Source organism: Ostrinia furnacalis, unplaced genomic scaffold, assembly GCF_004193835.3.
Source record: "Ostrinia furnacalis isolate ACB-3 unplaced genomic scaffold, ASM419383v2 OfSCF4239, whole genome shotgun sequence".
Classification (NCBI taxonomy): Eukaryota; Metazoa; Arthropoda; class Insecta; order Lepidoptera; family Crambidae; genus Ostrinia; species Ostrinia furnacalis.
The window spans coordinates 70,439-92,641 of record NW_021134478.1 but is presented as its reverse complement, the minus strand read 5'-3'; the positions used below and the strand labels follow the sequence as shown (position 1 = coordinate 92,641).

Below are 22,203 nucleotides of genomic sequence, written 5' to 3'. Positions count from 1 at the left end.
CACGCACACTACAATAATGATAATGACGCTCGGATCAAACTCCCCGCACCCTGCTTTCCTCGAGCGTGTCTTCGTGGATGAATTTATCTATAGCAAATATTTTCTTGTCGCGCTGACGTTTTGCGTATTCTGACTGATTTCAAATATCAGTATAAGTTTGTGTTCGCCTCAACTTTAGTTACGCCACTTATAATTTTACTGGATTTTTTGTGTAATCATGAATTTATGTGTTTTTTAAACGATTAGTAAAATTATGAAATATTTGGGGGCCGATTCTGAGATATGTTTTTTTATGTGACAGGAGGCAAACGATTTAATATGTATAAAACTAAACGGGTCAGCATTTGATTATGAATGATTTCGTTAATTATTTTAGTAATAATTTAGTTTGTAATTGGTTGTGATAATCTTCTGTAAATCTAAAAAAAACAACAACGTACAGTCTATCGTTGACTCATTATACTAAACCTGTTTGTTGTAAAATCAACCAGGTAAGATGCAACAGTGTATGACTCGATATGCCATTGTCTGTAGGATCGAATTGAGTGGCCTTAGGTTTAGCCTTAGAAATCCGTCGAGAAATTAACACACACACACTTGCTTAATTTCAAATGAGGTAATAATAGGATAGGCATGTGACGTCATTCATGTCTAATGGATAAAAATTATTTACTCGGCAAATGTGATGGATAAAAACTGGAAAGACTGACTGAAGCCTCAGAAACTAAAGATAAAGAAAAAAATAAAGATAGAAAAAAATACATAAAGGAATAAGTAATATGAAACGTTAAAAATTAGTTTTTTCCGTATTTTTTAGAAATACTGTGTGTAAGTCTGTGTGTAATTCTCGACGGAACGTAGTTAATTCAATTTGAAGCTCATTATTAATGGAACAAGGTCCAAGTTTGTTGAGTAGGTATTTAAATTTTAAAACTAAGTAGATAGTAATTTCTAAGTAGTAGTAGTGTAGGTAGAATTTTGAAATAATTCATGTAGTAAGAGCGCTTTCACATTAAGGCGATTTAGCAGCGCGACAAACGAGCGACAGACGCGCTGCCGAAAATTTCATACTATGTGACAGCGGATGCATGCCTTCACATTATAAAAACGCCGCTGCCGCGCTGCAGTCGCGCTACTGTCGCGCTACTAACGCCCTAATGTGAAAGCGCTCTAACAAACAAATCTCAAACTCAAAATCGGTTCAGAATTTTAATAATATTAGTTAGAAAAACTGAGAATTTAATGCACAATAGTGTGGACAGTTGACAGTATATCAAACTACTTTTTGCTGCAAAACAGCGGCTATCACCACTGTATAAGATTCTATAGTTAGTTTGATATGCTGTCGTCCGTACTCGATTTCTTCAACACTAAACACGAATTTTCTTCCAATTGAAATGTATTATTAGATAGATGATTTGTTGATTTAAATAAAACATTGAATCCGTTTCAATTTATTTTATTTCGCTATCACTTTTCAATTGTTTCCTAAAAATAATAAATTAAACTAATAATTGACAACAATTTGCTTTAAAACCAAAATTGTAACGTCTAGAATACAAACATTATAAGACATGCACGACATTGAAAATATTACATTCTCACTTGTGATACAAGATTTGTATCGTATCTGATACCAACACATTATGGCCCTTATTCTAAAACAACCCTGAAAGTGGCCTGGTTATAGTCCGGTCGCCGAGCTGGGTAGCTTGGGGTCAATGGACGAAATTCTACGTGTTCGGCGACCGGGATTTATAATCTAGACTTTAAGGTTTTTTGAATCGACTTTTATAAGTTTTGTTTGAGAATACGGGCCTATAATGTGGTCTAATAATAGGTCTTAAAAACAATGTTTTTCTAGTTACGTACTTTTTGTATTTTCAACATTCTCACAGCAAATTAATACTTAATATTAAATTTAAATATTATTCGAAAGTTTGCATTTATCTACTAAATAGCTTAAAAATAATCACAGTCATAATAAAATAGCTTATTTCTATTACAAGGACAGATTTAATACTTAAACGCTATTTGGTTTTGAGTTACATGTAGAAGTAATAATTTTTGCATTATAGTAGGTCAGCGTCAAATAATTCGTGACACCCTGTGACCAAAAAAGTTTCACAACCTTATTCAAATTATAACAAAGGATTATTTCACTTTGTTCTGGGCGAAGAAAGTGTCCTCATTTCACCTCAAGATCATTTCACCTAGCTTCATTTTCCTGGTGACAATTCACCTGGGTGATATCACCACTTTCTTCACCCAGATGATATCACCCAGGTGAACAAAGTGGAATAATCCGTAACAAAGACGTGTTTCAACTGCGAACTTTTTGGCTACTTCGGATGTCACGAAATATTCGACGCTGACTGCACAACTAAGTACGTAAGGTGCTAGCTACCTTGTATAACATAAAAGTAATTTTAACTTGAATTCTAATACTTCATTAAACTACATCTATTCAGGCACTTCAAGGCATATTAATACAGGAATATTATTATCTTTTATTAAGAAAATAAAGAAAAATCATAATTACAGACTATCCTTCATACATTATTATTAAAACAATTATTATAATAGGAGTCGATTCTTAGACGTGTTTATCTCTACATTAAACTAAGTTTGACAGGTTTCCACAGATGATACAGCTATAATATTTAAAAAGACAGCTGTCAAATTTAGTTTGATTTACAGATTTTCAGAATCGGTCAGTTAAAAACCAAAAATTCGTTGTCACTTTAAATTTGTGCTGAAATTATTCTAACAATTATTCTAAGGTCTAACTTGCTGAGCTTATGAACACATAAATATAGCTCTCTCTTGCTAATTTGGGATCCCTAAAAATAAATAGCAAAACTTACAAATTATTCTGTCATTTTAGTAGACAATTGTAAACAAACACGAATGTGAATTAACGAATTTTAAAATAAAACTTAAGTACTGCATGGTTTCTAAAACAACAGTTGAAATAATATATCTCACATTTTACACAATTTATTCAGCTATGTTTGTTACTTTGGACAAAAACGTGCCACAGTCAAAATGTTTTTACCCTTTTTGTTAAAAATCAAAAATCTTGTTTTACGCAACTGTACAGAAGACATGAATAATGTTCTAGACTTGATTCTAAATGCGATATCTCTTAGGTAGATTATATGTTTAAAATTATGTAGTCTCTGTAATCCATGAGATATCGTTTAAAGAATAAAGTCTATTCAAAGTTATACTCGTGTAATTTAGAGTGAATGGCATGTTGTAATTTTCTACAAGCAGTATCATCTAACTAAAGCATTTATCTACATCGTTTTTACTCTGTACTTAAACGACAACACACGTTTTAGTGCATCGCATATTTGTCGTGAAACCGTCGAACTAAAAGTACCAAATGACTACGCAAAAATTGCCTGACATACGCCATCTCGTACAAGATGGCGTCTAGACGTGACACAAGATGGCTGCCGCGTTATGGCGGCTCACGCGCTGTCGACCGGGCCTTGTTGCTTGAGGAGGTCCCAGTACATACCTCGCATTCGGACTAGTTCTTCGTGGGAGCCACTCTCTGCTACCACTCCTGAAACAGCAAGAATTGGTGTCATTTACGCATTACTATGAGGTCTCACAGTGCGCGTGGATGCACAGGGTGACACACGAACCAATCACAGAGCTCTATTCAACGCCGTGCTTTCGATTTGCTGCTTCACTTAAGCAAGAATCGTTTGTGAACACGGGCGTTAGTCAAGGACGTGTATAAAATAAGGATGGGGTTTGAAGGTCCCAGAACTTAGCTTAAAGACCCGTCTAACTCTCTTCAAGCTTCTTCAAGCAAGTGCAGTTGTGAGCGTATGTCAGAAAAATAATAAGCAAGCGTGAAATAGAGAAGTCGGTACTTCAGAGAAACAGGAAGGCGTCGTCTAGATATTATCGTGACTCGACAGATTTCAATGGAGAAATTACTCTGTGAAGAATGATCAAGCAGCCATAAACAAAAGAAGAAGGTGTAAAGAAGTGACAGTGATGTAGACACACTACGCCACTTACTTACAGGACTTGGATGAACATGAAGACGATTCATAATCTCATCTGAACGAATTTTCCAATTTCTGTTGGTATAACAATGAAGATGGATAGTTGCCTCACCTTTGTCTATAACAGCGATGGTGTCCGCATTCCGCACGGTGGCGAGTCTGTGCGCGATGATCACGGTGGTCCGCGATGCCGAAGCCACCTCCAAGGCTGCTTGCACCGTCTAGAAAAGTAGGTTTATTATTGGTTTGAGCAGGGGGAGAATTAACTATGAGAAGGAACATGGATCAGAGAAATTTGTAGGGACTGCTTGACGCAAAGCGCCCGGGGAAAGAGCCCAGAGCAAGTACCCGCACGCTCTCCCGAGATTCGGTTCGTACGCCGTGAGGCAGAAAGAACCATGGGTGGTGGTGGGTTATTGGTTTGAGCTATCGAGTCCCTAATTTCTTAGAGAAAGAGGATCTAAAGACTTCACTGGTTGTTTTAATGGCTCATATGCTGTCAATAAGTTTTTGAATAAACCTATCTTCAACGTCATCACTGAACCAATAGATGATGTTCAGACTCATTAAAGCAGTCATCTAAAACTCTTAAAAAGATCCCGTGTCCCCCTGCCGTGTTGTTATTTATGTAGGTACTTTATCAACTACTTACCTACTTACGATCTTCAGGTCTTTACTAAGGTCACAGCCAGCAGAGCAGAAACGCTACATATTGGCCTAGCATATTTTTTTTATAGAATGACTAACATATCTTACCTTCTCACTATTGGCGTCGAGCGCGGAGGTGGCCTCGTCCAGCAACAACACCCGCGGGTCCCTCAGCAGAGCGCGCGCGATGGCCACGCGCTGCTTCTGTCCGCCTGATAACGCCGCGCCGCCTGATCCTAGCTCCGTGTCGTAGCCCTGGGGAAAGGTGATATGATTGTTTTAACGCTATCATCTAAGCCTGTACTACAGTGGTATGAAGTAAAATATGAGCTGATTCTATGGTTTCGATTTCAAGCAGTGAACTTTTAGAGACTGATCATGATTTTAGCGAAAGACTCCACCATAAGGCGTATAATTCGATGCAATCAATCAGACATTTTTTTTTATGCTAGACAAGGCAGCAATACGCGATATGGCCCCTATACTCCGCGACCAAGAGCTAGTTTTTAATATTAGTAGGACAGGATAATCTCGTCTTACCAGTGGTAGTTGCGCGATAAAAGCATGCACATTAGCCTTCTGCGCGGCGTCTATAATCTCCTCTAACGGGACGGCGCGCGAGTTGTCCCCGTAAGCGATGTTGTCCCGTATGCTCCTCAAGCGAAGTCGCGAGCAAGAGCTAGTTTGTAATATTAGTAGGACAGGATAATCTCGTCTTACCAGTGGTAATTGAGCGATGAAAGCATGCACATTAGCCTTTTGCGCGGCGTCAATGATCTCTTCTAACGGGACAGCTCTTGAGTTGTCCCCGTAAGCGATGTTGTCCCGTATGCTCCGCGAGGGAAGTCGCAGTCAAAAGCTAGTACTTACCAGTGGTAATTGAGCGATGAAAGCATGCACATTAGCCTTCTGCGCGGCGTCGATGATCTCCTCCAACGGGACGGCGCGCGAGTTGTCCCCGTAAGCGATGTTGTCCCGTATGCTCCGCGAGAACAGCGCCGGCTCCTGCGCGACGAGCCCAAGCTGCGCGCGCAGCTGGCGAAGGGTTAACGAGTACTTGATGTCTTGCCCGTCCAGTTTCTGTGGGGGGTAAACAACAGGCAATCAGTCAGGAAAGTTCTCAAGTGGCGACCACGAGCCGGAAGACGTAGTATGGGTACTGGGCAGGCTTCCTAGCAGGTGGACCGACGATCTGGTGAAGATCGCGGGAGGTGCCAGGACCGGTCTTTGTGGAAATCTTTGGGGGAGGCCTTTGTCCTGCAGTGGACGTCTTTCAGCTGTAACGAACGAACGAACGATACAGAGATTTGCTCTCCTTGGAAAGGTTACTTAATCGGATATTGTCTGCCGTTTTACTACGGACATAAGTCTTAGAAGAACTCGGGACTTGTCCTTATCTATGGAGGAAGATATCCAAAGTAAATGACGTTTACTACTCCACCGCACCGTTCTGAAAGAATAGGTCTTTGCTATAACAGAAGTTGCAGTAGTACTAATAAGAAATGGGATCATTAAAGATCATTAATATCTGAAGATGTTGCCGGCGTTGGAAGTTGCAACTTTGATGGAGAAATAGAACTAGTTCTGATATTTTATATAAATTATATGTTATCGGCGGCATCAGAATGGCAGCTGCCGAAGGCTACATGCGAACTGTATCTGTAGACCCTGGCTACACAAGTGACAAGTAGCATATTCCTTCCACGCTGTACTTGAGTTGAAAGCGAGAGATGACAGCGTTAAAACAATCTACTCACAATAGATCCAGCGTCGGGGTCGTAGCTCCTCAACAACAGTTGCACGAGGGTAGACTTCCCGCAGCCAGAAGCGCCGACGAGCGCCAGCGACTTCCCCGGCTCCAACCGCAGCCGCAGCCCGCGCAGCACGGGCTGGTGGCGCCGCGTTGGATAACGGAACTCCACGTCTTCGAAGGAAAGCTCGCCTTTTGCAGTCTAGGAGAAAAATGAGAAATTAGATATAGTCACGAGAATATGCAGAAAACCAGCATAATTTACTGGGCACAAGTTCAGTGCCTTGCAATGGAGAGACACCGTCTGAAATTTTGAACATAATGTCTGTTAAAGTTTTATCTTTTGCTGATTCTTTTCAGCACGGCCAGTACGGCCACATCATTTATTCCAAGCAGTGGTATTGGTAATTGGGACTTGTAAAATAATTTTTTGAAAGGCGTAAAGTTGACAGTGTATGTTCTGCAAACAGCAGATTTAGGTACCTACGTTTTGCGGGGAATGTCATTATCATTGGATCATTTAGTCACCGCACTGGTTCATCATAACTAGATTGAGATTTAGCGGGAAGCACCTATAGCCTTATTCACGTAACGAAACTTCAACGACAACAAAACACTGAGTTGAGATCCCATCGAGTAATCCTTCAAAATGACCCTTGTGACAGTGGCGGCGTAGCATAAGTTGGCACCCGGGGCGTCATAATATAAATTATAGCCTGAGGCACCCCAGAATGGCACCCCCCCTGTCATGACATCACGACCGTCCTTGCCATGCAGATGCGTCAGTGAGTACTAATCTGCGCGACTTTGTCACCCCCTGATGCTTGGCACCCGGGGCGGACCGCCCCCACCGCCCCCCCTTACGCCGCTACTGCCTTGTGAATACGGATTTAGAAATGTTTTTCAATGGGACGACTTCTGAGCGTCAGCGAGATCTTGTTGTCAAAATACGTGAATTAGGCCACTGTACGCGGGCAGCGCAGGACCGGTCATTATAGACCTTTGTTCAATAGTAGATATCTCTTGGTAGAAACGAAAGGATAGTGCGGCACCACTCACCCATCCGTCGATCTCCCGCGCCGTGGGCTCGTCGCGCACGGCGGGCTGGCGGCGCAGCGCGTGCAGGATGCGCGCGCCCGAGCGCCGCGCCGCCGCGAAGTTGGGCGCGAACGACAGCGCCTCTGCTAACATCCACGCGCCGTAGATCAGCGCCTCGGNCGCTTCTGACACGCTGCGGGTAGATGTGAGATTAAAGCCTTGATCACACGTACCGAGCAAACGGACGAGACAGTATAATGTTTACTCGGCCGAGACAGTAATGTAAGCGAGTAGCTGTTCACACGTGTTTTGAAATTAGTACAGTTAGTTCAGTTCCATTGAGATTTTTCTTTTTCTCTAATCTGGCGAGACAGTGCACGTTCAGACCTGCCGAGCGAGCGAGCGAGACAGCGCGGGGCAGCGGGAGGGTGGACACTCGGCCTAGTAAGTGGACGGGGGCCGAGCTACTGTCTCGTCGCTTTACTCGGCCGATCACTCGGTGCTATGTTCATACGCACCGAGTACGCGGCCGAGAGCACTGTCTCGCCCGATTACTCGGTACGTGTGATCAAGGCTTATATGCGAGAAATAAATGGGCCTAAACGTGGCTCGATTAATGCTGACCGGGCGCCTTTTTGGCACAAAAATATGCGTGTATAGTTTTAAGTCTCTTTTGGTTCTTGTTCTTTTCGTATCGACAACAAACCTACATAGTGTCAGCCCAAAACTCCGCCACAAGAGTGGCGTTGTCAGCAGCACTCATCAAATCCTCCTGAGTGCAGTTTCTTGGGCACTCAGGGCACGACATCAGGTGGTTTATCGACTGGGGAACAAAACCACACCTGCACTCCATGTTTAATCCATCCAAGAATCCCCACCTGACCAGATTGTCTACGGCCAACCTGCGTCCGAAGTCTATTTAAAGACTTCCAGGTAAGCCAGGGGAGCTCATGTCCAGGTGGAGGACTCTCAGACATAGGGACAAAAGGGCAGGGGAGATCTTTTGGTTGATGAAACAGAACACGGGTGTAGATACTTACAGCACGGCATACTCGAAGCGCAGATCCTCCCTCGCGATCAGATACCCGCCGTACGCCAGTGACACGGCATACCCAAGCGTAGGCGCGCACAAACACAGTCCATATACCGGCCCGCGCGCCCAGGCGCCGCCAGACTGGGCCTTGGCTGATGATAGCGCGGTGGAGTAGCGGTCGAGGATGGTTTGCTCCACACCTGGGGAACAGCGACTGATTAGTTTTAAGAATAAGAATAAGAAAAACTTTATTTGACACAAAAGAAAACAGAAAAACAGAACAAAGGGACTTAAAACTGTACACGCATATTTGTGCCAAAAAGGCGCCCGCTCAGCATTAATCGAGCCACGCGTGCATGCACGCGTGCCCCGACGCTGGTTTTCAGCGGCGGTTTTGTTTGTTGATTAATGGACAAAGTAATGGAGATGGTGTCATAAGGATGACAAGTGAAAGTGGGGGTAGGCCGGCCATTTATTGGGGGAACAATGAAAAATTACAGCCTGTCGCTGCGTCTTAGCAAATGTGGAAGACCGTGGTCTTTAGCCTTCAAACAGAAGCCGACTGAACTGATGACTATCGAATGCCGAAAAGCACGCTGTCGAAGTTGTAGGCGTGTGTAAGAAGACACTTCGACGTTTAAGAATTCCTGCGTGGATTAGTGTGTGTGAGAGATGCCTCGGCTCTCTAGAGTCTCTAGTCTCTCACAGTCCTACTAATATTATAAAGGCGAAAGTTTGGATGTCATGATGACTGGATGTTTGTTACTTTTTCACGCACTACTGAACGGATTTTGTTGAAACTTTACAGTATTATTGTTTACAACTCAGATTAACATATAGGCTATAATTTATGACGATATGTGACAAATAAATTTCAATAAATAAATAAGACGTGTCTAAAAGCGCCATCTATCGTCATTGGTTAAAATCTATAGCGCTGGACAAAGTACTGTTTTTGACGTTCGTAAATCGTAAATATTCATGCGGGGGAAGCCGTGAAACGCTAATCTATCTAACAGGGGTACAACGAGGTCCACGCGCACGAAGTCGCGGGCGGCCGCTAGTGTATACATAAGAGCAAGCTCACCCAAACTATGCACGGTGCGCACACGCAGCACGGCCTCAGTGGCCACACGCGCCGCCGCCTCGAGCGCGCGTCTCTCGCGCGCCACCGTGCGCCGCGTCACGTAGCTCTCCAGGCAGATTCCACCCATCACCTGTGCATAACAAACAGTTTCAATACAAATTAAATCTTGCTAAAAGTAAACCGATGGGGCAGAAAGGTTCTGGAATGGAGGCCGCGTACCGGAAAACGCAGCGTGAGACGTCCACCTACAAGGTGGACCGACGACATCGTAAAGGTAGCAGGGAAGCGCTGGACGCAGGCCGCTACCAATCGATCAACATGGAAAGCATTGGGGGAGGCCTATGTTCAGCAGTGGACGTCCTATGGCTGAAATGATGATGATAAAAAGTAAACCTACCTACAATTATGAAAATCCGGCTCGAAGGACCAGCAAGTTAAACGATAATGATGAATCACTAGTTACATTGCATAATAGTGATAGTAAAATGGTGATATCTTTCTAATCAATTCTAGCTTAAAATTTCATTCAAACAATTTTAAAATCCGGCTCGAAGGACTAAATGTATCGTTTTGAAAGGACAAATTAGCAAATTGAAACTAATTCGATTTTAAGGGCTAGATTGAAATAGTGTCTTGGTAATTTTTCGTTTCGACTACCACTCTATCAAGAGTGTAACGACTGAGAAGAAGAAGAATTTTATTTTATTTTTCTTTATTCAGAAAACCACAGCTCTTTATAATAATAATACAAACAGGTATTTTTGTTCTTACAGCCAATAATGGATTCTATATATTACTAGCTGACCCGGCGAACTTCGTACCGCCTTAGCGTAGAGATTTTCTTAATATTTTTTTCCGTAAGAACCATCCTTGGACTTCCACAAACATTAAAAAAAAAGAATTATCGAAATCGGTTCAGCCGTTCACACGTGATGCCGTGACAACGCGAAACGGGTTTCATTTTTATATATATAGATTACAAACTCGTAAAAAACAGTCAAAGGGGCAAAAAAAAGAAACATAGGCTTGCATGCAGGTTGTGTGTGTGTGTGTGTGTGTGTGTGTGTGTGTGAGTGTGCGTGAATTCTTCATTACGCACAGGATTCAATATAAACTGCTACAATATTTGTAAAGAAAAGTTGTATTAAATGTTTGTACTCACACAAGGCACACTGAGCAAGCTGACGAGCGTCATCTTCCACGAGAAGAACATCGCCAGCGTCACGCCGATGCTCATCGTGCTGACGCCCTGCAGCACCGTGCCCAGACGAGTACCTGGAAGGAAAGCCACCATCATCATCAGCTCATTTAGGCCTGATTCTTCAATCGTCAGATATCTTTTAACAGTACCTCTAGCATGAACAACTTTCGTCTTCGAATCGTTTGCGTATTCGACAAAATTCGATACTCAACCTTCGAATTAAACGATAACGTGACAATTTTGATTTTCAAAAAGTGTTAGAGTTCGAGTTCGAGAAAACTACAACAGTGCCCTTGTGAACGTGGCGGAAAGTGAACTTAGCATGAGATGTGGTTGCACGAAACTTATTTTGAGAATCAAAATTGTCACGTTCATGCTAGAGGTACTGAAGAATAAACTTGTAATTTTGACATATTTTTCATACTGAAACTGTCAATGTGCCAAACTTATTCTTCAGTTAAAAGTTGTCCGGCGATTGAAAAATCAACGTTAGTCTCCATTGGAGCAGCGAAACCTTTGTGAACAATGTGAACATACAGGGAAATGCAGGATTTGACCTACACTCCTCATGTTGGTAAACAAAATGTGGGATGACCTGCTAATCCTGCTTTCAAAAGTTTTTTTTAAGAAGTAGCCCTCGTACTAAGCTAAAATGCTTGTGTCACGAGTGGGCTCACCACAATAGTCGCGCGTCAGCGGGATTCAAACCCGTATACCTCGGATAACAAGTCGGCCAGTTCGACCCCTTCATCATTTGACTAATTTGGCTTCAATTTATAAAAGTAAATCATGATTAAAAAGACTTAAAATGTATCAAAACTTACCAGTAGCTCCCTGAACGGCGGCGCAGTCGGTGGCGAGTCGTGCGCATAGTGCTCCCACTGAGTTGCTCGGCTCGTCGAACCACGCTTGTTCCTGATCACAAACACAAGTTTATAACAATTTGTTTAAAAACATTTTGTTCATTCTACATCGACTCTATCAATGATAATTTGTATCAAGATACTAAGGAATTGGAAATAGACTAGCTGACTGATATCTGGAATGAAGAATCGGCCTCCGATAGCATCTGTTTCTGTTTTGGAATTTCAGTTTGAAAATAATATGATTTTGGCGACATTTGTCTTTGTCCATTGTCATTCAAAATCAAATTCAAACAACGATTTAAGCGTGAACATGACAGAGTTACTGTGACCTGTATGTATTACTGTGGCCTGATGCAGCCTGTGTGTTACCTGGTGCAGGTAGTTGCCGAAGCACTGTCTCCTCAGGCGGTCCGTGAGGCCGGCGCCGGCGCGGTTGAAGAGCCAGGTCTGCAGGAAGGTGACTCCACCCTCCTGTAGCCTAGTTATTCTAGCCTAGTTTATTTATTTTTTTTTTTTTTATCCACAACGAGGAAGCTCTTGGCCTGTATCTCACCTGATGGTAAGTGACGATCAGGCCGAAGGTGGAAGCGAGCTTCACCCGGAATCCTCAACCACGGAGGAACTGGCTATCTTACCTCTAACTGCCGGAACACAACAATGCTGTTAACATTGTTGTTATGGCGACAGACTTAGGTAAGATGGTGGNCACACCTGGGATAATTGAGTCTTATTAGTTCCGTTTTATGTACCGTCTTCTGTGAGGTCATTCATAAGAAGGACAAAATAAAAAAAAAACTGCTGGACAACCAAGACGTAGAATTTGGAAGATCGTGATCTTTATGTACTAAAATGAATGACTGCCAGATGCCAAATACGAAGCTACAGACAAAAGATATCGGTGTATGAAACTTACACTCACTGACAGGAGAGTATACTAATGAGAGGCGTTTGTGTCAAGAGAACTAGCCCCAGAGACTTTCGCAGTCTCTACGGAAAAGAGCACATGGCAGAGATGGATCGAAATCAGAGGCTTCTCAGGGAGGGTGTGTGAAGAAGCTCAGCCTCGGAGATTCCCAAGAAAGATTGCGAGTCAGAGAAGATTAAACCTCACAGAATAGAATAGAAAACATTTTATTTTAGGCAAGACATAGATACAAACAGAGAGAAATATACAAGTGGACAGTTGTTTACCGGCTTGTGCCCCTCTGAAAAAAAGGCACCCGTAGGCAGCGTACATCAAGACCGCCAGGGTTTGTCTTGGAACTGATTTTCAGCGGGGGCCCTCTGTTGTCACGGTACCCCTGCTGACGGACACAGTGTATATTGTATACGAAAGAGTAGACTCACCCAAGCTATGCACGGTGCGCACACGCAGCACGGCCTCAGTGGCCACACGCGCAGCCGCCTCGAGCGCGCGTCTCTCGCGCGCCACCGTGCGCCGCGTCACGTAGCTCTCCAGGCAGATTCCACCCATCACCTGTGCATAGCAAACAGTTTCAATACAAATTAAATCTACCCCAAAGTAATCCTACCTACAATTATAATCCGGCTCGAAGGACCAGCAAATTAAATGATAATGATGTTTATCATCACTGCACTGGTTAAATTGCATAATAGTGATAGTAAAATGGTGATATCTTTTTAATCAATTCTAGCTTAAAATTTCATACAAACAATTCTAAAAATCCGGTTCGAAGGACCAAGTCTATCGATTTGAAAGGACAAATTAGCAAATTGAAACTAATTCGATTTTAAAGGCTAAATTGAAGTGTGGGTATAAAGAAATGTATCTTGGTAATTCTTTATTTCGACGATCACTATCAAGAGTGCAACGACTGAGAAGAAGAAGAATTCTTCGTTACCCTCAGGATTAAATATAAACTAGGTAGGTACTCCAAGAATAATTGTAAGGGGATGTGGTGTTATAACATGTTACTAACACCTATGGATCTATGTCTGAAATAAACGTTTTATTATTATGTTTGTACGCTTTGGAGCTCACGGGTCAAAAGTGGCCCGGTCCTTTATAAGGATAAATGTTTGTACTCACACAAGGCACACTGAGCAAGCTGACGAGCGTCATCTTCCACGAGAAGAACATCGCCAACGTCACGCCGATGCTCATCGTGCTCACGCCCTGCAGCACCGTGCCCAGACGAGTACCTGGAAGGAAAGCCACCATCATCAGCTCATTAAAGAGAAACCTTTGTGATATACTACAGGCAAATTGAGGATTTGAGCTGCACTCCTCATGTTGGTAAACAAAATCTTTTTTTTTTTCATCAGGAAAATACATTGATTTGTATACCCACCAGCGGCGGAGTGTGGGGTTCTCCCTGCCAGAAGGGCCTACCCACTAAAAACCTGACGTTGCTCTCGGTAGCCATATGAGTCGGGAACGGCCTGACCTGTTAATCCTGGTTTCAAAAGTTTTTTTTAAGAACTAGCCCCTCGTGCAAAGCTAAAATGCTTGTGTCACGAGTGGGCTCACCACAAGTCGAGCGTCGTCGGGATTCGAACCCGCGTTCCTCGGATAACGAGTCGGCCAGTCCGACCCCTTTACCGTTTGGCTATCGTAGCTTCAATTTATAAAAGTAAATAAAGATTAAAAAGACTTAAAAAGTGTATCAACACTTACCAGTAGCTCCCTGAACGGCGGCGCAGTCAGTCGCGAGTCGTGCGCATAGTGCTCCCACTGAGTTGCTCGGCTCGTCGAACCACGCTTGTTCCTGATCAAAAATATTATATTTTTAAGATTTATTCCTACTCTATGTACAGTCGACAGCATATCAAGCGAAACACTGTGCTGTGTGTTGTAATAAGAGCGTGTTTCCAACAACAATGTGTAATCAAATGTGATATTGACTGTATCCACATGGTACTACCCTGACTCCATCAATCAAAATCAGGATGATAAGGAATTGAAAATATAGTTCCTGACTGACACAAAAAGTTCAAAACTTAAGAAGATGAGCACGCTCAGAGCTAAAGAAATCGGGGGATTGGGAATTTCTGCGTGTTACCTGGTACAGGTAGTTGCCGAAGAACTGTCGTCTCAGGCGGCCTGTGAGGCCTCCTGCAGGAACGTGACTCCATCCTACTGCGCCTGTATATATTACTGTGGACTACCAGTTACCTGGTGCAGATAATTGCCGAAGCACTGTCGTCTCAATCGGTCTGTGAGGCCGGCGCCGGCGCGGTTGAAGAGCCAGGCCTGCAGGAAGGTGACGCAGCCGCACGCCGCCGCGGCCAACGCGAACATGCCGGCGTACATGCGTGACTCGCTCAGGATCTCTTCCTTGTCAGAAGAGTCGAACATCTGGAAGGAATTTATTTATTTATTTATAAGGCATACCAACAACATATACAGTATTATACAGGGTGGAATTTTGTAACGCCACCTGGAGGGAAAGTACTCTTAATACTGTAAGTAGATAGAACATTTTATTCAAAGAAAACATTCCTTTATTTTTTAAAAGAAAGAGAACTGCATTCTTAGATTTTAGTTTTTTTTTTTCGAAAATTCACTACCGTACCATACAATTTTCTGTAAATAATTGAGATAATGTAAGATTTCATGATTTTTCTTTCATTTGATTTATCAAGTTTGGTAGAGAGATTTCATCCTTATTCTTAACCCTAACGATCGATGCAATAAAAATAGGTACAGGGTGTATTTTTTAACAGATTTTAGTTGGTTCGATTCCGGGGTGTAGCAAGCAATTTTTGGAAATCTTTGAATGCAGTTCTATTTCTTTTCAAAAATAAAGGAATGTTTTCTTTGAGATTTTTTTCTATCTACAATATTAAGAGTACTTTCCCTCCAGGTGGCATTACAAAATTCCATCCTGTACCTATATTATACTCCTATGACTAACATTTATGAAGGTAACATTTCTGATATATGTATATGTCAATTCAATCTTTGATATGCGGATCTCAATACTCAATACTTCTTTATTGCATTTCACAGTATACATTAGGATCTCCTTCTTATCTGTGCAAGATCTGCAGATTAATTTTTAGGACGTGGGTATACTGCCCTCAGAGACGGCTAGAATTCTCCGTTTAAGGCAGAAATGGGTGAGGTGATCTGATCACTATTGAGAAGATCAGTCATTTCCGTCCAATATTCTATTATTTATCTCTTCACTATTTGAATTGACTATGAGAAGGGACATGGATCAGAGAAATTTGTAGGGAGTCAAGCAAAACGCCCGAGGAAAAGAGCCCAGAGCAAGTACCCGCGCGCTCTCCCGAGATTCGGTTCGTACGCCGTGAGGCAGGAAGAACCATGGGTGGTGGTGGGTTATTTATCTCTTCAAGTAGCCTGCGAATTGAGACACAATAGAAATAAATTGTTACCGCGGCCTCATGCGACCTCTTAGGGTTTGATGGGTCATTTGGAAAATGTTGCATAAGTACAGCGCAAATGCGCAATGCAATCTTTTAATGGTAATGCATGGTCACCAGTTTTCTACCCTAATGTCCGTTGTTTTACAAGCTATATGCCCCGCCCACATGCCACCATTTTGACGATAACGCGGGCTGTGTTTAACTACATAGTTCTGCCATACTTCTGAATGAGGGATATCGTTTTTATACTTAACAGTTGGCACCCCTGGTGATTGACAGGACCTTACTCTACAGTGGCGCCATCTTGATGAGTGCAAATGCGATAGTCCTCCTACCACTTTAGCGCTCACCAGTTGGTGCCACTGTCTTCGCTACTAGCAAGTGACAGGACCTTACTCTACAGTGGTGTACTCTAAACTGGTGGGCTAGTTTGCGCCACTGTAGAGTAAGCTAAAACGATAGCCCTCATTCGCTCCCGCTGAGACACGCTGGGCATGGGACGTTCCATTGCCCTAAATACGTCGAGCTTTCTCAGTTAAGAAGTTCACAGCATATAACTGCTTGCTACTGACCCCATACAGCTTGGACAGCAGCAGCGCGAAGACCGGCATAGTAACGCCGACGAGCAGCGAGGCCACCGCGCCGCCCACTAGCAGGCGCCACTCTGGACTGTTCAGCTTCAGAAGCTCCCAAGTTGACGCGCTCGGGACCTCCTCCTCTGTGCACACTTCCGTGTCGTCCTGCAAGGATAACAGTGCTTGTTAGGTTGATTCTACAACTTTATATTACGTCGATGGATACGTCTCAAGAAGGCAAAGTAGGGCAGTTGCTCGCCCTAGATATTGTATTAAAATATTCACCTTACATTTTAGTTTAGTGTCGAAAAATACCCTTTCTAAAATTCTCACTTGCCATCTCTGGGTCAGAAGCTGAATTCGCAAATGATTAGGTACTTTTGCAACTTTTGTCTGAGATTTGCAGTGTGTACAGTCAAATTGTAAATCCTGGTCTAACTGCCAATGAAATTAAATTAGTTCACTTTCGTATTGGAAACAAGCATGTAATAGAAATAGATCATTTAGTAGGTTTGTATGTAATATGAGACTTACAACAAGGGTGACGGGTTCCGTAGCGACGATCGGCATGTGGCCGAGGGACACCGAGCTGCCTCGCATGCTGTTGCGGTTTATTGCCGATGCTGGGAAATAAAGAAAATCAAAGGTTAGATACATATATGTATCTAGTCATAAGGCGTACCCAAAGAAGCCTCCTCCTACCCCCTCATTCTGGCAGAAAAGGTATGAACTCTCCTAAAAGCGCTACAGCTTTGAAGGATCGAAGCCCTTTTGCAAAAACAAAATTAGTTACCCGACTGCGCCAGAAGGAGTTATGTTTTTCGAGTGTATGTATGTATGTGGGTATGTATGTATGTATATTTCTTTGGCACGGCCTACAGCCTAAACGGCTTGACCGATTTTAGCGTTAGAGGTGTCGGTCGTTACATTCATCTTAATCGTGAGAGTGACACTGGCTATATTAAAATTGGAAATAATTAACTTTTAAAAAAAATAAAACCGACTTCAAATGCGTGAACACAAAAAAAAAAAAATTAAAAATATTGCGTATAAAAAAGTTCATCCCCAATTTTCCACCCTTGGGGGTGAAATATTTTCTTCAAATTCGCATGAAACCACCCTTTTGATAATACCTATTCAACAAAAAAATAATCGTTCAAATTGATTTATAATCGGCGGAGATATTGCGTATAAAAAAGTTCATCCCCAATTTTCCACCCTTGGGGGTTGTTTTTTCTATTATTAAATTTAAATGGGACCACCCTTGAGGTATTACCTATACGCCGAAAAAAGATTTGTTCAAATCGGTTCATAATTGGCGGAGTTATCGCGTAACAAACATAGAAAAAAACATACGGGTCGAATTGAGAACCTCCTCCTTTTTTGAAGTCGGTTGAAAAGGTTACATACATCTATCTAGTCATAAGGCGTACCTCCATTTTGCCATAAAAGTAAAAAAGTATTTATTACTAAAAGATGTCACATTGTACAAATTGTTATGGCGGTCTCTGCACTAAGCAGGAAAGCTTGTATCGCAGCGGTAAATACGAACAATTACCTTTAAAATAATGACATCGGTCTTAATAGGACGGACATGTTTAAACTAGTTAGTTAGGCTTAACATTTATAATGTGTTAAAATATAGATATATAAAACTGTTCTAAACAAATATTAATGACATGACATAGCTTTGGTTTAGAAAAACTAATAACAATAACATAAAAATTGACACCACCAATCAATTGACGTACTTTTTAAAACTGTCAAACGACACTCTCCCATAGATTTTGTACGGCAATACTAGCATGTGACGTCACAATTTTATCAACTCAATGAAACTCCTTTTTTCAATTATAATGCAACCAAAAATCGTAATTTACCGGTAATTAAAACTTAATTAAGTTTTTAAGACCAGAAAGAAGTGTCTTTTTAAAAAAGTTGTGGTTTAGAATTATTGGCGAATGGTGTCAAATACCCAATTATACANAGTCCAGCAGTGGACTGTAAAGGGCTGTTGATGATGATGATGATGATAACACTCAAACATTAGCGGAAGAATGGTGGGGCGCGTCTTCGTGGATGAAATGATCTACACTACTACATTTTTATCACCGAAAAAATTTTAACAGGTTGTGTAAAAATGTGAAGTAAAAAAAAATTTTTTTTCATAAAGTTATTTTTATTTATAAATTTTCTTTAGTCCGTATTTTACGCGTCACAGCTGGGGCACTCCGCTGCTCGCTAGAGTAGTCGTACGCGCTCGCACGTTGCCCCGATCTATCTGTCTCGCTCACGCCTCGACCAAGCTTCCAGTGTTAAGTGCTAGCGACGCGTGTGTCCATAAATTAGGTACCAATTTTGGGATGAAATTTTGAGTAATTTAACTTTTTTTTTTTTTCATAAATAGGACCAGTATCAATAACTCATTACCCAGAATTTTTTTTTCGGTCATAAAAATGTATTATATTAAGAACTGGCACTGACTTGCTGGTGAGGTCGTCCTGCACGAGGCGCCAGTAGAGCCCCTTCAGCTCGAGCAGCTCCTTGTGCGAGCCCTGCTCCAGCGCCGCGCCTTGCTCCATGTACACGATGCGCGTCGCGTTCACGATCGTCGACAGCCTGGGGAAAGAAAGGACATTAATTGATACAAACCAGTTTATTTAGTGTAGGCGACACGCGACAACGACAGCTCGGCGACTAACGCCCGTATTCACAAACGATGCTTGCTTAAAGGAAGCAGCCAATCGAACGCACAGCGATACATAGAGCTCAGTGATTGGTTCGTGTGTCACCCTGTGCGTCCACGCGCACTGAGAGATGAGACTTCATGGTAAAGTTTGTGAATACTGGCATTAGACGCGATGACAGGCTGCGGCCTGCGGTCATGTATTTTGTTCAAACCTTCGCACTCTTGGCATCAGAGTTGTGAAGTCGCGACGTCAAGCTAAAAGTCTAGCCGACGAGCTGTCCCTGTTGCGTGTCGCCCCTAGTGTGCGCCTACACTAATCCTATAGTGCAGGCGCACTTTTCAAAAAGTTTTGTAGTAAACTCATATCCCAAGAAAAATAGGAGCTCTTATAGAGCATGTACACATCTTTGTTATTGATATTATACAGTAAATTCTATAGTTAATATGCATACCTGTGTGATACCACAAGAGTAGTTCTTCCTTTGCTAGCCGCATCGAGAGCTGCTTGAACCTGTGTAAAGTACAAAAACAATATTAACAATTTGAGCTTCTTTAATCTATTCTGCTATTCTGTCAAGTCGTCAAGGAATCATTGCAGAGAGAGACTAAATGCAGAGAGTATGCAATTTATGTTATTAATCCGAAACAAAGTAGTTAACAAAACAGTAATAATCTACTTCATCAGCACCATCTGGCAAAAGCGTAAGTTGACTGCGTTAAAGATATGCCTTACCTGTCTCTCAGCGGCAGGGTCGAGTGCCGACGTGGGTTCGTCCAGCAGCAGTATACTTGGGTTGCGCACGACGGCGCGCGCGATGGCCACGCGCTGCTTCTGTCCACCTGACAGCGCCGCACCACCTGAGCCCAGCTCTGTGTCGTAACCCTGGGGAGAAATGACATGTTTGAATACGGCTCGTTAGGGCGGGGAGCTGTGAAAATACAAGGTTGGCAGGTGCCTAAAATAAATTAAGAATGTCGCTAGCACCGACACTGGTTAAAACCAGTTGAACTTATGAAGGTTTTCGAAAGTGTGGCTACTTCAGTAGCCTCCTAATCTTCATAAATATTACAGCTATGCTGAATTTTTTGTTATACCATGTAATCAAATATCCACTTTACACTGGATCCCTCCTGGACGGAGGCTAAGTTTGCTGCAGAGAGGAGAGGAGAGGAGATGTGTTTGAATATCCAATCTATAATTTCGTTATTTCCACATCATCTCTTCTCTTCTTAAAATCTTATTAGTTATTCAAGTTTTGTTGGAAACCGGGAACAGATAGGTACGAGTAACAGATATCGTCTTACATTGGCCAGCTTGGTGATGAACTGGTGAGCATGCGCCAGCTTGGCGGCGGCTATCATGCGCTCCTCGCTCACTCCCTCCAGCCCGATCAGGATGTTTTCTCGAACCGTGCCGCTGAACAGAACCGGTTCTTGGCCCACCACGCCTGGAACAAGATATATTACAGTGAGATCTTCAAGAGATACAGAGTCTGTAAAATAAGCTGTGGATATTTCAACAGTTAAGTAGGTATTTCAACATGTCACCGTATTATCAGCCATAATAGCATCTTCATATCTGTCATGCTTAGACTTCAATTTAACTATGGGTACTGTTATTAGGACGTCAGATGAAGTGAGAAAAACCCGGGAAGAAAGGGTCGTGGCTTCAATTCATTACACTAATGCCCGTTTTTACCATCAATCCCTATTTTTTAAGTGACCCCTATGGTACAACATAACAGGAATTTTGTGTATATAGAGGTCACTTAAAAATCAGGGATCTATGGTGAAAACGGGCATAAGGGAAACTTTCAGCCTGTTCAAATATCAACACTGCCGTGTAGAGCAGACAAGTCTGCAAAAGGCGTCTTGGTCGTCTTTAAGTTCCGAAGGCTGCGACCACCAAACGGAAGAAGGAACACCACAAATTTTAGTGCATTCGTTAACCTGCTGCCTACCTACCTGCCGCTTGCTGGTAAGGACAGGCCATTTTCCAGGATCAATAAAAAAGTATATGACACTAACCGATGCTCCTCCTAAAGTGGTGCACGTCCAGATCAGTCAGCTTGTGTCCGTCCACGGTGATGTGCCCTGAGTCAGGTTCATACAGCCGCTGCAGCAGCTGCAGAAGCGTGGATTTACCACAGCCTGAGCCACCCACCAGCGCTACTGTCTCCCCAGCTGTGACCTTCAGGTTGAGCCCGCGCAGAACCTGGGAGAGAGTTGGTTGGAGATAAGATGGTATTGGGCATGAATTATACAATGACCTGGAAGAATATCTAATGAGGCTTAGGAAGAAGACTATCTAAATCAAGAAAGTCTGATTTAGTTAAATCTTGCCGATCATCAATTTACCTATGTTCATGTAGTTTTGCTTTAGATTTTCATAACTGGACATGAATCTTGTCACGCATAATGTTTTCTATTCTAGTTTTTAAGTTCATGATAGCAACATTAAACTATTGAATATTCTTATTGAGCTTTGCTCCCATTTCCACGTTTAATATTTAATTCTTGGCTTATTTTTGGTTTGAGAATCAGTGCGCTATGTTAGAGAATATGGAACATACAATATTCTTATCATTTCGCCTTATCAGTTCTCTTCGAAAGGATCTTCCCTTCCCCCTTCAAAGACATTTCAAAAACGAGAACACAAATCCAATAATCTCCAACAACTCACCTTAACATCAGCCCTCGACGGGTAATTAAAGTACAGGTTCTCAAACGTGATGTTCCCTTGGAACCGCTCCGGCTTGGCGCCCGTGCTGGCCAGTGCGTCCACCTTGGAGCGGCGCTCCAGCAGCTTGAAGAGAGACTTGGCGGCGCCGCGGGCGGTAGAGAAGGTTTCCAAGTGTGGCTGGCACATGGCGATGTTCTGAGCCGCCATGAACGTGCAGAAGAGGATCTGGAAGATGAAATGGTGAGG

At 42.6% G+C, this 22,203-nt stretch overlaps 1 protein-coding gene across 1 annotated transcript in view; it reads right to left on the bottom strand.

Moving 5' to 3' along the window:
* Positions 1-1,539: 1,539 nt before the first annotated feature.
* The window catches only part of LOC114359138 (multidrug resistance protein homolog 49), a 60,542-nt gene continuing 39,878 nt past the window's right edge, over positions 1,540-22,203 (bottom strand). Inside the window, exons 8-32 of the mRNA XM_028313402.1 lie at positions 21,958-22,182; positions 21,303-21,489; positions 20,580-20,722; positions 20,008-20,157; positions 19,727-19,785; positions 19,060-19,204; positions 18,134-18,143; positions 17,120-17,208; positions 16,583-16,750; positions 14,791-14,973; positions 14,293-14,392; positions 13,705-13,817; positions 13,002-13,131; positions 12,846-12,859; positions 12,024-12,146; positions 11,613-11,703; positions 10,750-10,862; positions 9,588-9,717; positions 8,508-8,700; positions 7,489-7,660; positions 6,437-6,631; positions 5,550-5,759; positions 4,788-4,934; positions 4,144-4,252; positions 1,540-3,577 (exon numbers count right to left, since the gene is read on the bottom strand). Of these exons, the coding sequence (XP_028169203.1) occupies positions 3,480-3,577; positions 4,144-4,252; positions 4,788-4,934; positions 5,550-5,759; positions 6,437-6,631; positions 7,489-7,660; positions 8,508-8,700; positions 9,588-9,717; positions 10,750-10,862; positions 11,613-11,703; positions 12,024-12,146; positions 12,846-12,859; positions 13,002-13,131; positions 13,705-13,817; positions 14,293-14,392; positions 14,791-14,973; positions 16,583-16,750; positions 17,120-17,208; positions 18,134-18,143; positions 19,060-19,204; positions 19,727-19,785; positions 20,008-20,157; positions 20,580-20,722; positions 21,303-21,489; positions 21,958-22,182 (3,297 nt within the window). The 3' untranslated portion in view covers positions 1,540-3,479. The remainder of the gene's footprint in view (positions 3,578-4,143; positions 4,253-4,787; positions 4,935-5,549; positions 5,760-6,436; positions 6,632-7,488; positions 7,661-8,507; positions 8,701-9,587; positions 9,718-10,749; positions 10,863-11,612; positions 11,704-12,023; positions 12,147-12,845; positions 12,860-13,001; positions 13,132-13,704; positions 13,818-14,292; positions 14,393-14,790; positions 14,974-16,582; positions 16,751-17,119; positions 17,209-18,133; positions 18,144-19,059; positions 19,205-19,726; positions 19,786-20,007; positions 20,158-20,579; positions 20,723-21,302; positions 21,490-21,957; positions 22,183-22,203) is intronic.